The sequence below is a fragment of the Ovis aries genome, chromosome 23 (assembly GCF_016772045.2).
Source record: "Ovis aries strain OAR_USU_Benz2616 breed Rambouillet chromosome 23, ARS-UI_Ramb_v3.0, whole genome shotgun sequence".
Classification (NCBI taxonomy): domain Eukaryota; kingdom Metazoa; phylum Chordata; class Mammalia; order Artiodactyla; family Bovidae; genus Ovis; species Ovis aries.
The window spans coordinates 54,106,226-54,120,248 of NC_056076.1; the positions used below are offsets into that span (position 1 = coordinate 54,106,226).

General features: G+C 41.7%; 1 protein-coding gene across 1 annotated transcript in view; it reads left to right on the forward strand.

Annotated features, from left to right (window-relative positions):
- The window catches only part of C23H18orf54 (chromosome 23 C18orf54 homolog), a 37,280-nt gene extending 26,597 nt beyond the window's left edge, over positions 1-10,683 (forward strand). The window contains exon 9 of the mRNA XM_042239514.2: positions 4,719-10,683. Coding sequence (XP_042095448.1) covers positions 4,719-4,731 — 13 coding nt within the window. The 3' untranslated portion in view covers positions 4,732-10,683. The remainder of the gene's footprint in view (positions 1-4,718) is intronic.
- Positions 10,684-14,023: the final 3,340 nt, after the last annotated feature.

A 14,023-nucleotide genomic window follows, 5' to 3' on the forward strand; every position in this document is an offset into this window, starting at 1 on the left:
ACACTCAGAAATCCCTTGCATTCCTATACACGAATAATGAGAAAGTAGAAAAAGAAATTAAGGAAACAATTCCACTCACAATTGCAACAAAAAGAATAAAATACTTAGGAATATACCTACCTAAAGAAACTAAAGACCTATATATCGAAAACTATAAAACACTGATGAAAGAAACTAAAGAGGACACTAATAGATGGGGTTTTTCTATACTCTGCATTTCATCAGGTACATGACCTATGTTTCAAATCTGTTCCCCAGACTAAGTCTAGGGAAACTTTCAGTGGCTGGTTTTCATTGTGTTGCTTCTGTGAGCCTGGCTAGATGGGAACCTGTCAGTCTGGGTCCAGTCTAGAAACAAACCGCACAGTGATTTTAAACAGGAGCAACTCAACATACTAAAGTTTTAAACTAGTCAGACCCACTGGAGTTCAGTGTTTGCAGCAGCTGATGAAGCGATGTTTCCCTGGACCTGGTTGCCTGCCTGACTCCCTGCCTCCCAGGTTCTGCAGAGTGGGGGGAAAAGTTCTAAATTGTGACAAAATCTTATCTGGTACCCCAGAACTAAGGGAGAGGACTCAAGGAGGGACAAGCCTGCAAGTACTCAAGGACAAGGGATCTCAAATGGGAGTCTGATCTTGTTGAAGGGGCAGCCCACTGGATGGCAGAGAAGTTTACAGGCTTGCCCAGACCAGAGTCTGTTTGCAGTCACTGGGCAAGCAAGAAGCCACCCTCCAAGATTCAGGGAAGCTGCAGCTAGTGACCAAGTGTGGGCCTGGAGAGGGAGTGAGGGAGCCTTCCACATGCTGGACGGTGCTCGCTGGATGCCAGGAGCAAAAGGGGTTTGTATTGGGAATGTTGAAAGAAGGTGATCACCAGCCTGGGCCAGGTCTGTGTAACATTGCCAGGGAGAACCATACATTCTGGGACTGTGACTGGGCCAGAGAACCACTGGGTTTCTTCACAGCCGTCTAGATAACTGATGTTGGAGCTGCTGGAAAGCCACGAATGAGCCCCTTCAGGGTGAATTTGGAGCTGAGAGACTATGAATTGATGACTGGCTTGGAAACTTGTCAGATTCTTGAAAGGTATTGGTGGGAAAAAAACATCACAAGGGGAAATTTAAAATTGCTTCACCTGTCCACCTCTGACACCCTGTTTTGCAATATAGCCTGTCCAAACCAATAACCTGGCATAAAGGTAAAATAACAAAAATGTCAGCTCATTTAGGAAACAGGCCCAATAAGAAACTTTGGGTCAATATTTTAAAAATAATTTGATAATTTCATAGAAAAAAACAACTAGAAATCTGGGACTATTATAAACATTCTGGAATTATACAAATGAAGATCAGAATTTCAGAGGAGTAGATTGCATTCAATTTTTCATCGTGGTAGCCACATAGGTTTTATATGAGTGTTTCTTGAAATGGAGCATTTCTTGCAATTGGAATACTTTGCATTGTAGTATATTGCTTCAATTAAGCCATGATTTGTTTTTTCTGTGTCTTCCACATATTACCCTTATTTAATTTTGCCTTTCAAGGCAATCTCATATACACATTTTGGTCTTAAAATACTGAAACCAGAAAAAATAATGCTACTTCCATCTTTCAGGCAGTTTTTAATTTCTAAATACTTCCGACACAATTTTATGTTCATAATTGCCTCACTTGTAATAATGCCATCTGGCTTTCCTTTTATTGTTTAAATGTCTAAATCGTACAGGTGATCCAGAGCCCTACTTAACAGAATGCTGGAGTATGTATTTATTTTGCACATTGACAAGAGGATTAACATATATTAGTTTCAGGTGTATGACATAATGATTGAACGTTTATGTGTAAATATAGTTAATATCCACCCACTGTAGTTTTTCTTATTGCCACCCATAGCTAATTTTTTCCAGCTTTGTTGAGGTATAATTGACAAATTGTAAAGATATTTAAAGTGTTATGTATACACATTGTGAAAAGATTCTCCCATCTTGTTAATATATGCACCAATTACTTTTTTTTGACAGTTAATTTTTAAAAAATATGGCATCAGATGTCCAAGATGTGTAGAATAGGTGCATGAAATATCTACGTATGATTCTTCGATGATTTATAATTCCATTTAGCTAGCATGCATTTGACTTCCCTGGTGGCTCAGACGGTAAAGTGCCTACAATGCGGGAGACTCAGGTTCAACCCCTGGGTCGGGAAGATCCTCTGGAGAAGGAAACGGCAACCCACTCCAGTACCCTTGCCTGGAAAATCCCATGGACGGAGGAGCGTGGTAGGCTTCAGTCCATGGGGTCACAAAGAGCCTGGCACGACTGAGCGACTTCACTTTCACTTTTCAGCATGCATTTTGTTCTTTGTGGAGGTGGGAAGGAGGAGAGGAGAGGGTAGGGGTAGGAGAGATGATGGCAAATAAGGTATGACTTACCAAGAGGAACTCGATGGAAATATGTAAATGGATACAGTTATATTACCACCAGGTAAGTATCATTTCAGAGAAATGAAGCTGGAGCGCTAGCTATTACGGCACAGACGATGGAGCAGCTAAGTGGCCAGAAGAATCAGGAAAAAATTCACTTGGGAGGGGATGCCTGAATTGATCTCCAAAATGAATAAGTTTGTCATCAAAGAAATTGGACTGAAGGATGTTTAGACAGAGTGAGACATTCAGAGGGTCTTCCTTGGTGGCTCAGTGGTAAAGAATCTGCCTGCTAATGCAGGAGATGTGAGTTCAGTCCCTGGGCCAGGAGATCCCCTGTAAATGGCAGCCCACTCCAGTATTTGTGCCTGGGAAATCCCATGGACAGAGGAGCCGGACATAACGACTAAAAGGCAACAGCAACAAGACGTGCAAAGACTTGAGTTGTTAAAAAGGCCTGATACAAAATTTTTTATTGAGTTGGGTATATTGTGTGTGATAGTGGAGGAAACCTGTGCTTTAATATCAGGCAGATGTGTTTTATGATTCTACCATTTATTGCGAACAAGCTCCTTGATCCTGCTTGAAGCTTCATTTAAAATTTCCCTTTCATTTGTAACAGCTGCTTCGAAGTTTTATTTCAAGGATTGAATGACAACACCTGGCATCTGTGATCTTAGTAAACACTAGCTGCTAATAATGCTAATACACTGAGGTGAGGGAGGTGCTAGGAATAAGGCATAGGCTGATTCTACCCTTGTGGTTCCCCCTTCTACTCTACGTTATTAAGTTGCGCAGTTGTGTCCAACTCTGCGACCCCATGGACTGCAAACTCATGAGATCAGTTAGACTCAAACTCAAACCCAAGAGTTTGAGTCAGTGATGCCATCCAGCCATTTCATCCTCACTGTTGTCCCCTTCTGCCTTCAGCTTTCCCAGCATCAGGGTCTTTTCCAATAAGTTGGGTCTTCGCAGCAAGTGCCAAAGTATTGGAGCTTCAGCTTGGGTATCAGTCTTCCCAGTGAATATTCAGGTTGATTTCCTTTAGGATTGACTGGTTTGATCTTGCTGTCCCAGGGACACGCAAGAGCCTTCAACACCACAGCTGGAAGGCAGGGTTTCAGAGCTCTGCCTCCTTTATGGTAGAGCTATATGCTCTACATTACAGGGAGAATTACCGAAAAACGTGTCTGATGATGTACCTCAAGCTTTCTAGGGGCTTCCTGCTGGAAGAGTAGTTGTGAAGTTCCCACCATACCCTGAAAAGCCAGTGCCCCTCCCGTGACTCCTCAAGGCCGAAACCTTTGCTACCACTCTGCTTGCTCTGATTCAGTCACATTGGTTTGGCTGTTACCAAATAACCACAAATATGCCTCTGCGTCCAGGCCTCTGCAGTGTTCTCCATCTTGTCAGCCTTTCCACAAACGCCTCTTAATTCCCTCCCTCACTTCAGGTGTCTCCTCAAATGCTGCTCTATCAGACAAGCCTGCCCTCCTCCCCGCCCCGCTATTATACTTTACTCTCTGGTGGTGGTGGTGGTGGTTTAGTCACTGTCATGTCCGGCTCTTGGAACCCCATGGAATAGCCTGCCAGACTCCTCTGTCCATGGGATTTCCCAGGCAAGAATACTGGGATGGGTTGCCACTTCCTTCTGGGGATCTTCCTGACCCAGGGATTGAACCCACATCTCTTGTGTGTCCTGCTTTGGCAGGTGGATTCTTTTATCAACTGAACCACCAGGGAAACTCCTACCTTATTTTTCTTCACTGAATCTTGAGGGCCGGAACTTTGTATTATTCACTATTTACTCCTCAACAACTAGGATAGTGCCTAGCAGTGATTTAAAGAGCTACATAAATATTTCTCTGAATGAGGACCAGAGAGTGGCTTGGGGACCCTTCTGAGGCAATTGGTGTGCTCAGCTGAGAATTTTGGATTTTATTCCCTAGGCAAAAGGGACCTATATTTTTGATGCAGCCTTGAGTGAATATTAATTTTTATTGTTAGTCTCTACATTGGTTTATGGCTGCAGTCAGACTGAACTGTTTTCCAAATAACTAAAACCAACAGTTTTTCTTCCTTCTGATAGTTAAGTCTTTAAAATCTGATACCACAGCATAAATGCATTATGTTGGTAATTTTTTTTAGGCAGTAAAGCTATAAAGCAGGACTTATTTAGTTTTTTGCTCAGATTAGTTTTACTGATGTTCCTATGATGTTTTATTGTAAAATAAGTCCCTAGAATATAGATGTGTTTTTTAAAAAAAAAATGTTTAGAGGACTATTTATTTGTCTCAGGTTGAAGTACTAGACACTATTTGATTTACTGAATGATTTATGTGGGATTTTGGACACGAGTATAAGAAGACGAGAAAGAAGCACAAAGAAGTCTCTTGGAGTGGGATCCAGAAGTCACGACAGGAGCCCTGGATAATGCCCCCGACAAACGAGCCACTCAGCACTCCTTCAAATCATTTCAGTCTTCACTTATTTTTAGACCTGAGGGACGTATGAAAATTTTTATTTAGATTTATTTCATCATCTCCAGTTAAAGCATATCAATTTTCTATTAAAAGTGACCAAAGTTTAGCAAATGTTTCCCAACTTTCTGCTGTAGTTCTCCTTCATTGTGTGTGTGTTTCTGAGATTTCTTACGAGGGCTTAAGCTTTAAATGTCTTATTCCCTCCTGCCCCTTCTTAGTTGGGGTGCCTTGAGCAAGTTAGAGCTATAAGATTGAATTTATAAAGCAGAGCTAATGGGGATGCTTCAGAGCACAGTTGAAGGGATTGAGAGAACGCCTGTAAAACAATTCCTTAGCACAGTGCCTCACCTTAGGGAAGTGCCCAGTGTAAACTATTATTGCTAATTACGGTTATGTCAGTACTTGTTTTCAGAATTTCAGCTAGTTATAATTGTTGCCATTTAGCTGTCTGTTTTTGTAGAAGCCAATCCAAGTCTTAGTAAGGACTGTTTAAATTTTTTTCCCCACTAGAGGGCACTGCCTGCTTTGGCAGTAACAAGATTAAGAAATTTTGTCATTGGCCTTGTTCAATTGCTGAGTCGTGTCCAGTTGTTTGTGACCCCATGGACTGCAGCACACCAGGCTTCCCCGTCATTCACTATTTCCCAGAGATTGCTCAAACTCAATGTCTGTTGAGGTAATGATGCCATCCAAACATCTCATCCTCTGTCATCCCCTTCTGCCCTCAATCTTTCCCAGCATCAGGGTCTTTTCCGATGAGTCCTGCTACTCCTTAATCTGGTTTTGAGCTTGTGAAAGTCACTCAGTTGTATCTGACTCTCTGCAACACCATGGACTATACACAGTCCATGGAATTCTCCAGGTCAGAATACTGGAGTGGGTGGCCTTTCCCTTCTCCAGGGTTTTGAGCTTAGTGTCTGGCATTCATTCTCAGTTACAGCTCTTGAAAGCTGATGGGGTGTTAGGAGACGATCTTATCTCCCTCTTCCTTCCCACATCAAGTTACAGCCTTTTAGAAAGAAGCATCTCTCACCAGTCTGTAAACCAGATGTATTCTTTAGACTGTAGTCATTATGCTTAGGACCCCTGTTCTCTTCTCCCTCTGCAGGAGGCTTCAGTCCTGAAGTGGTTCCTGTTAGACCACTAATGTCCTTTGTGTTCTGTCTCTCCCTAGTTACTGTCCCAACACTCACATGATGGAAAGGTGTTTTAGCCTAGGCTCAGGCATTTGCCATTGTAAAGTGGTGGCCCTTAGAAGGAACACCTGGTTTTGGGTCTTCAACAAGATACAGGCTTGACATCTTGAGTTGGGAGTGGAGGTTCAAGGGAAGTACCCTTCAGGCCTCTTTCCCATACATAAAGCAAGTTTAGTTGGTAGACTAAGCCAGTGACCATAGCTTCCCCAACAGTCTTAATTTCAAGTCAGAGAAAAGGTGTGAGATGGGGAAGGAGTGTGTGTGTGCTCAATTGCTTCAGTCATGTCTGACTCTGAAACCCTATGGACGGTAGCCCACAATGCTCTTCTGTCCACGGGATTTTCCTGGGAAGGATACTGGAGTGGGTTGCCATGCCCACTTCCCAGTTGATTTTCCTGACGCAGGGATCAAACCCGCGTCTCTGTCTTCTACATTGCAGGCTGATTCTTTACCCGTTCAGCCACTTGAGAAGCCCTGGGGAAGGAGAGAAAGCAAAAAAACACAGAAAGGTGAAATATGAACAAACGTTGATAACACCACTATTTGGAACTAACAGACCTTGCTTAGGTTAATCTTTTCATGGATTAGTAGAAACTTCAGTTTGCTAGCTAGTGACCGTGTCTACAATGTAACCTTACACAGGGGAGGTTATAACCTCCTAGTTTGCTTGTGACTTAGGATTTGTTTTCCGTATACAATGGAACGTCAAATTTGAGGGTCCTGGTTTCTATGTCAGGTCTCTACTTGGCCATGGCCACAAAGAGGAACCCCCAAACACGAAAGAGTGAGTAAGGTATAGAGGTGAGGGATGAGAAGAGGGGAGGATCTTCCAGGATGTTCAAAAGGTGGGAGTTTCTATTGTCCACTGGGGATAGACGGGGAGCTCCCCTTTGAGTCACCTTTGTAGAATTCTGAATTGTAAAACTGGAGTCTCTGTGTTCTAGTTCTAGATTCTAGAAATCTCTAGATTTTATAGCATGAAATTTTTATAGCATTCTCCATGACCCAGAGTCTCAGATTCAGTAATACTGGTTTGCCATCTCCTTCTCCAGGGCATCTTCCTGACCCAGGGATTGAACCGTGTCTCCTGCATTGGCAGGTGGATTCTTTACCACTGAGCCACCAGGGAAGCCTGTTGTCTAGAGTAGGGATGGGCAAATTATGGCTCACTCTTGGAATTTAGCCTGCTGCTGGTTTTCTGTACAGTCCATAGTTAAGAATGTATGTTTTTAAATGATTGAATAAAATTTAAAAGATGAGTATTTTATGACACATAAAGAATGCAGACTCTGTCGACATTACTAGACCAAGCACTCAATATTTCCAACTTATACAGAAAAGCAAATTAGAAACAATTTTTAAAAAATCACAGCATAATTTCTTCAAAAATATAGAAAATGAAAATGAGGCTGAAGTCATAGTAAGTTTAGAATGGCTTGTTTGTTAGCCAAATAAGGAAAACTGTTTACTGACATTGGGTTTATTAAATTCTACTTAATTGAAACAACTGGAGAAATGTGTCCAGAGGAGATAAACTTGTTTAATACTATTACCTTCTTAGGGAGAGCAATTGACCAGAGTTGATGATTTTGGGGAGCAACATTGGTAGTTAAAAATTTGTTTAGTGAGGTTGATAGAGATTCTTTGGTTTTTCTTGTCTCTTGATGAGTCCAAAAGGTATTATTGATACTATTAAGTTGCTTGCTTTTTTATTCCAGGGGTCAAAGATAAGTTTAAAGTGTCAAAGAATTAGCCTCTATGAATAGTCTGCATGTTACAACTAAAAAGGGAATAGTTCAAAGAATTTTAGAAAAACTAATCAGCAAACATGAAGTGAAATCTGCTAAGATGTATCACAACTTACAGTGACAAAACCATGCATCAAGCAGAGGAAAAAAGCTTAGTTGTACAAATTGACAAACGTTGTGAACTGTAAGATGTTTATAGCTTGCCTGTGATATTATTCGTTAGCAGGTACTTTGCAGAAAATATTTGAGTCTACCACGTGTTACTGCACCAGTAGCATCAGTGGTGAACCATTTGCTCTTGTGGACTTAACCTTTATCAGTTCTGTGAATTTTTATCGGAAATAGAAGCAGAATGTTTTTTCTTGCCCTATCACACTTCAATTTGATGACTCAGCAGTGATAAAGTTTTACTGTGATTTTTTTTTTTTAATCTTAGGGCCCAAATCGAAATTTGTTGATGAGAAGAGCCAGTGTTCCTTTACTGTAAACACTGAATGGCTTTGGAAATTAGCTTTTGAGACAGTTAAACTGCTTAATGAGTTCAACCTAAAGTTGCAAGGTAAAACATCAGCTATATGCAAATCTTATATGTGATATCATCATTTTGATGGCAATTAATGTGGCTTGCATTTTAATATCTAACATTGCTCGTGCTTTCAAACGTTAACACAAGAAAGGAGAGCTCTACTCCTCCACAAATTTAATAGACAGATTTTAATGCAGCAGCACTTTTTGGACCTCCCTGCAGGTACAAAAATTTCCACTTTTTTTTGATAGGCTCTTAAAATGTATTTTATTTTCATTTTTTAAAGCTTTCTATTTTGTACTGGGGTATAGCCAATTAACAATATTGTGATAGTTTCAGCTGAACATCAAAGGGATTCAGCCATGTATCCATTCTCCCCCGAAGTCCCTTCCAATCCAGGCTGCCACATAACGTTGAGTGAAGTTCCATGTGCTATAAATAGGTCCTTGTTGGTTATCCATTTTAAATATAGCAGTGTGCACATGTCCATCCCAAACTCCCTAACTCTCCCTTCCCCCAAGTCCTTCCCTACTCCAACCCTCCAACCGTAAGTTCATCCTCTAAGTCTGTGAGTCTGTTTCGTGAGTTCATGTGTATCATTTCTTTTTAGATTCCACTTATAAGGGATGCCATACAGTATTTCTCCTTCTCTGTTTGACTTACAAAAACTTCCAAATTTAAAAACCTATTTAATTGTACAGCTGAAGAGCTTTCACCTGGTCTTCAATGGGAGGTGATCTCACACGCTAGTAAAGTAATGCCCCAAATTCTCCAAGCCAGGCTTCAGCAATACGTGAACTGTGAACTTCCAGTTATTCAAGCTCATTTTAGAAAAGGCAGAGGAGCCAGATATCAAATTGCCAACATCTACTGGGTCATGGAAAAAGCAAGAGAGTTCCAGAAAAGCATCTATTTCTGCTTTATTGACTATGCCAAAGCCTTTGACTGTGTGGATCACAATAAACTGGAAAATTCTGAAAGAGATGGGAATACAGACCACCTGACCTGCCTCTTGAGAAACCTATATGCAGGTCAGGAAGCAACAGTTAGAACTGGACATGGAACAACAGACTGGTTCCAAATAGGAAAAGGAGTATGTCAAGGCTGTGTATTGTCACCCTGCTAGCTCAGACGGTAAAAGCGTCTCCCTGTAATGCGAGAAACCTGGGTTTGATCCCTGGGTCAGGAAGATCCCCTGGGGGAGGAAATGGCAACCCACTCCAGTACTCTTGCCTAGAAAATTCCATGGATGGAGGAGCCTGGTGGGCTACAGTCCATGGGGTCACAAAGAGTCGAACATGACTGAGCGACTTCACTCACTCTTATTTATCTTATATGCAGAGTACATCATGAGAAACGCTGAGCTGGAAGAAGCACAAGCTGGAATCAAAGATTGCTGGGAGAAATATCAATAACCTCAGATATGCAGATGGCACCACCCTTATGGCAGAAAGTGAAGAGGAACTCAGAAGACTTTTGATGAAAGTGAAGAGGAGAGTAAAAAAGGTGGCTTAAAGCTCAACATTCAGAAAGCGAGGATCATGGCATCTGGTCCCATCACTTCATGGCAAATAGATGGGGAAACAGTGGAAACAGTGTCAGACTTTATTTTTTGGGGCTCCAAAATCACTGCAGATAGTGACTGCATGAAATTAAAAGAAATTAAAAGACACTTACTTCTTGGAAGGAAAGTTATGACCAACCTAGATAGTATATTCAAAAGCAGAGACCTTACTTTGCCAACAAAGGTCTGTCTAGTCAAGGCTGTGGTTTCTCCAGTAGTCATGTATGGATGTGAGAGTTGGACTGTGAAGAAAGCTGAGCACCTAAGAATTGATGCTTTTGAACTGTGGTGTTGGAGAAGACTCTTGAGAGTCCCTTGGACTGCAAGGAGATCCAACCAGTCCATCCTAAAGGAGATGAGTCCTGGGTGGTCATTGGAAGGACTGATGCTAAAGCTGAAACTCCAATACTTTGGCCACCTCATGGGAAGAGTTGACTCATGGAAGAGACTCTGATGCTGGGAGGGATTGGGGGCAGGAGGAGAAGGGGATGACCCAGGATGAGATGGCTGGATGGCATCACTGACTCAATGGACATGAGTTTGAGTGAACTCCGGGAGTTGGTGATGGACAGGGAGGCCTGGTGTGCTGCAGTTCATGAGGTGACAAAGAGTCAGACATGACTGAGCGACTGAACTGAACTGAATGTATTTTAAAAAGGCAACTAGCAGGAAAAGACACTAATAGAATTATCTACATGCTTTCCAAATGGTGAATATTCTCAATTAAAATAGTGTGCTTGGTATCAGTGTTTGTCAGCAACTATCTATGTGAAAAGATATATTTAAAGATGAAATACGTAAAATCTCAAATAGGTCAGCATTAACAAATGAACGTTTGTAATTGGTTTTGCTGATAAGGAGCAATAACTTTGGATCCTAATGAAGCAAAATGTTGTAGGAACTGAGTATCAACAGTCAATTATTGGTTGTGATAATGGGCCTACTTATAGGAGCATTAGAGGGAGTCTTCTTTTTTATTTTTTAAATGGTTACATAGGGCTTCCCTGATAGCTCAGTTGGTAAAGAATCCACCTGCAATGCAGGAGACCCCAGTTTGAGTCCTGGGTAGGGAAGATCCCCTGGAGAAGGGATAGGCTACCCACTCCAGTATTCTGGCCTAGAGAATTCCATGGACAGTATAGTCCCTGGGGTCCCAAAGACTTGGACACGACTGAGTGACTTCACTTTTCATGAGTTTTGCCTGTTATATTATGAGACCTTAAAGTACTTGTTTTTCCATACAGATTTGACTTGTGAAACTTGGTATTTATCCCAGAAATAATTCAGTCTTTAAATTTCCCATGGCCAGCAGTACCTGAGCCATTGTCCTGTTATATTTTGTTGACCTGGTATGTTGACATTTTAAAAACATACATTCCTCCAATAATTTTATTGTGATTAATAGGGCCACCTAGGGATTTTTCTTCTCATAGTAGGTGAGGATTGGCCCTGTAATTATCTATTCTCTTCAGAAATTTAGCTAACCAGTATTTTTGGAACTCAGAATTGGAACCCTTCTTTTGACAAGTAATTGTGTATAATGCTGCTGCTGCTAAGTCGTTTCAGTCGTGTCCAACTCTGTGTGACCCCAGAGACGGCAGCCCACCAGGCTCCCCCGTCCGTGGGATTCTCTAGGCAAGAACACTGGAGTGGGTTGCCATTTCCTTCTCCAGTGCATGAAAGAGAAAATTGAAAGTGAAGTCCCTCAGTCGTGTACGACTAGTAGTGACCCCTTGGACTGTAGCCTACCAGGCTCCTCCGTCCATGGGATTTTCCAGGCCAGAGTACTGGAGTGGGGTACCATTGCCTTCTCTGGTGTGTTATGATAGGTGCTGATTATCTGTTGAACCTTCCTCCTTCTACTTATTATGTGGCCATTGGTGCGTCTCAGCCCTTCCTGATTTGGGTACAGTATCTATTTGTCTCAGGATTCCTCATCTCATTTATTGTTCTTTTCCTTATGTTTAGTTCAGTATCTTTGTAGAAGTAATATACCTGTAATTTATAAACTGATATATCATTTTAAGATTATGTTCTATTAATTCAGTTTTCTTTCATATAAGTTGATACTGAAGAATGTGATGAAATTTTTTTTAACATGAGTCTTGCATGAGAGAAATGTGGCAAAAATCTTTGAATATACATTTTGTATAAAAGTCTTTTAGAGCCACAAGCAAGATTTGGGTAGAGCCATAAGTAGTATTTGAGCTTCCGTGGCTCAGATGGCAAAGAATCTGCCTGCAGTGGTGGGGGACCCAGGTTTGATCCCTGGGTTGGGAAGATCACCTGGAGAAGGGAATGGCACCACTCCAGTATTCTTGCCTGGGAAATCCCATGGATTTAGGAGCCTGGCGGGCTGCAGTCAATGGGATGGCAAAGAGTTGGACACGACTGAGCGACTGACACTTTCACTTTCATGAGTAGTATTGCTCACAAATAAAGAGATGGGCATGTATACTGTGGAATTCTCAAGATAGGTGTATCAGGATTGGCTAGGTGGTATTCCTTCCTCAACTCCATCACTGGGTTGTGAGGAAGGATCATATGTGGCACGTGTCAGTCTCTGGAGACAAAAAGAAGTTGACACCCCCTTTTATGCTGTAAATTTTCATGCTTTAATGCTGACCAATGAGATCTTCATAGTTACATATGTTTCAGAAAACCAGGGTTGTGTTTAACAAGAAATGTTGGGGATTTCTTTGTTTCTAAGGGCTAGGTGGGGACTCAGGAGTCAGACCTGTCTTTGTTTGAGGCTCTACTGCATGCTAGCTATATGACCTTGGTTTAGTTAACTTCTCTACACTTTGCCTTTCATATCTGTACAGTGGGGCTAGTGATCGTAGCTACAGCCTAGGATTGTCATAAATATCTCATGGAACAGTAAAATAGATCATAAAGGAAGCCTCAATAAATGTTAACTAGTACATTATTTTTCAATATTATTATTGTTATTAGTAGCTAGGTATAGTGTTTCTATGGAGAAAGCAATGGCACCCCACTCCAGTACTCTTGCCTGGAAAATCCATGGACGGAGGAGCCTGGTGGGCTGCAGTCCATGGGGTCACTAAGAGTCGGACACGACTGAGTGACTTCACTTTCACTTTTCTCTTTCATGCATTGGAGAAGGCAGTGGCAACCCACTCCAGTGTTCTTGCCTGGAGAATCCCAGGGACGCCTGGTGGGCTGCCGTCTCTGGGGTCGCACAGAGTTGGACACGACTGAAGCGACTTAGCAGCAGCATAGTGTTTCTGTGTCTCTTTTGCATCGGAGCAATAGAGTGTTGATCATACTTAACTAAGATCATTGTTATTCCTCATGATTTTTCTGTTGCCTGCTACTTGGAGATGTTTACCATGCCCTTCTAAACAGATATACCATTAATAGAATAAACAAGGTTCTTATGTATTAATATTCTTCTGCTTATAACAGTGGGCTTTCCAGGTGGCACTAGTGGTGAAGAACCCACCTGCCAGTGCAGGAGACCTAAGAGATGTGAGTTTGATCCCTAAGTTGGGAAGATTCCCCTGGAGAAGGGAATGGCAACCTCCAATATTCTTGCCTGGAGAATTCCATGGACAGAGGAGCCTGGTGGGCTCCAGTCCACCGGGTCGCAAAAAGTCAGACATGACTGAAGCAACTTAGCGCTCTTATTACAATATAGAAATATATTCTATTATTATTATCAACATTTTATATTACCTTTTATCTTTTGAGCATCATTATGACCTTAGAACCTTCTATAGGTGTAATACAATCTAATTAACCCCAGTAGACTATTGAAGTTCCAGTTATCACAGTCTGGCCTGTGAGGTCCCTTGAATGCCTCCTTCATGTTGACATTCTTGATAGCATCACTGCTTTCTGGAAACAGCTGGATATTCAAGACCTTCCTGATTTTTTCCTGCCATACGACATATTTATAACCTCCTCCCAAGGAACCATTAGAGATCAAAGTCTGGACACTTGAGAAGCAAAAGAGAGTGGATGGAGGGCAAAAGCACAGCGACTGAAGGTGTTGGGCTGTTTTTGGTAGTGAAGAGCCGGAACCGTTTACATGAATTCACATTTGTACTTCTTCTTTAGCTC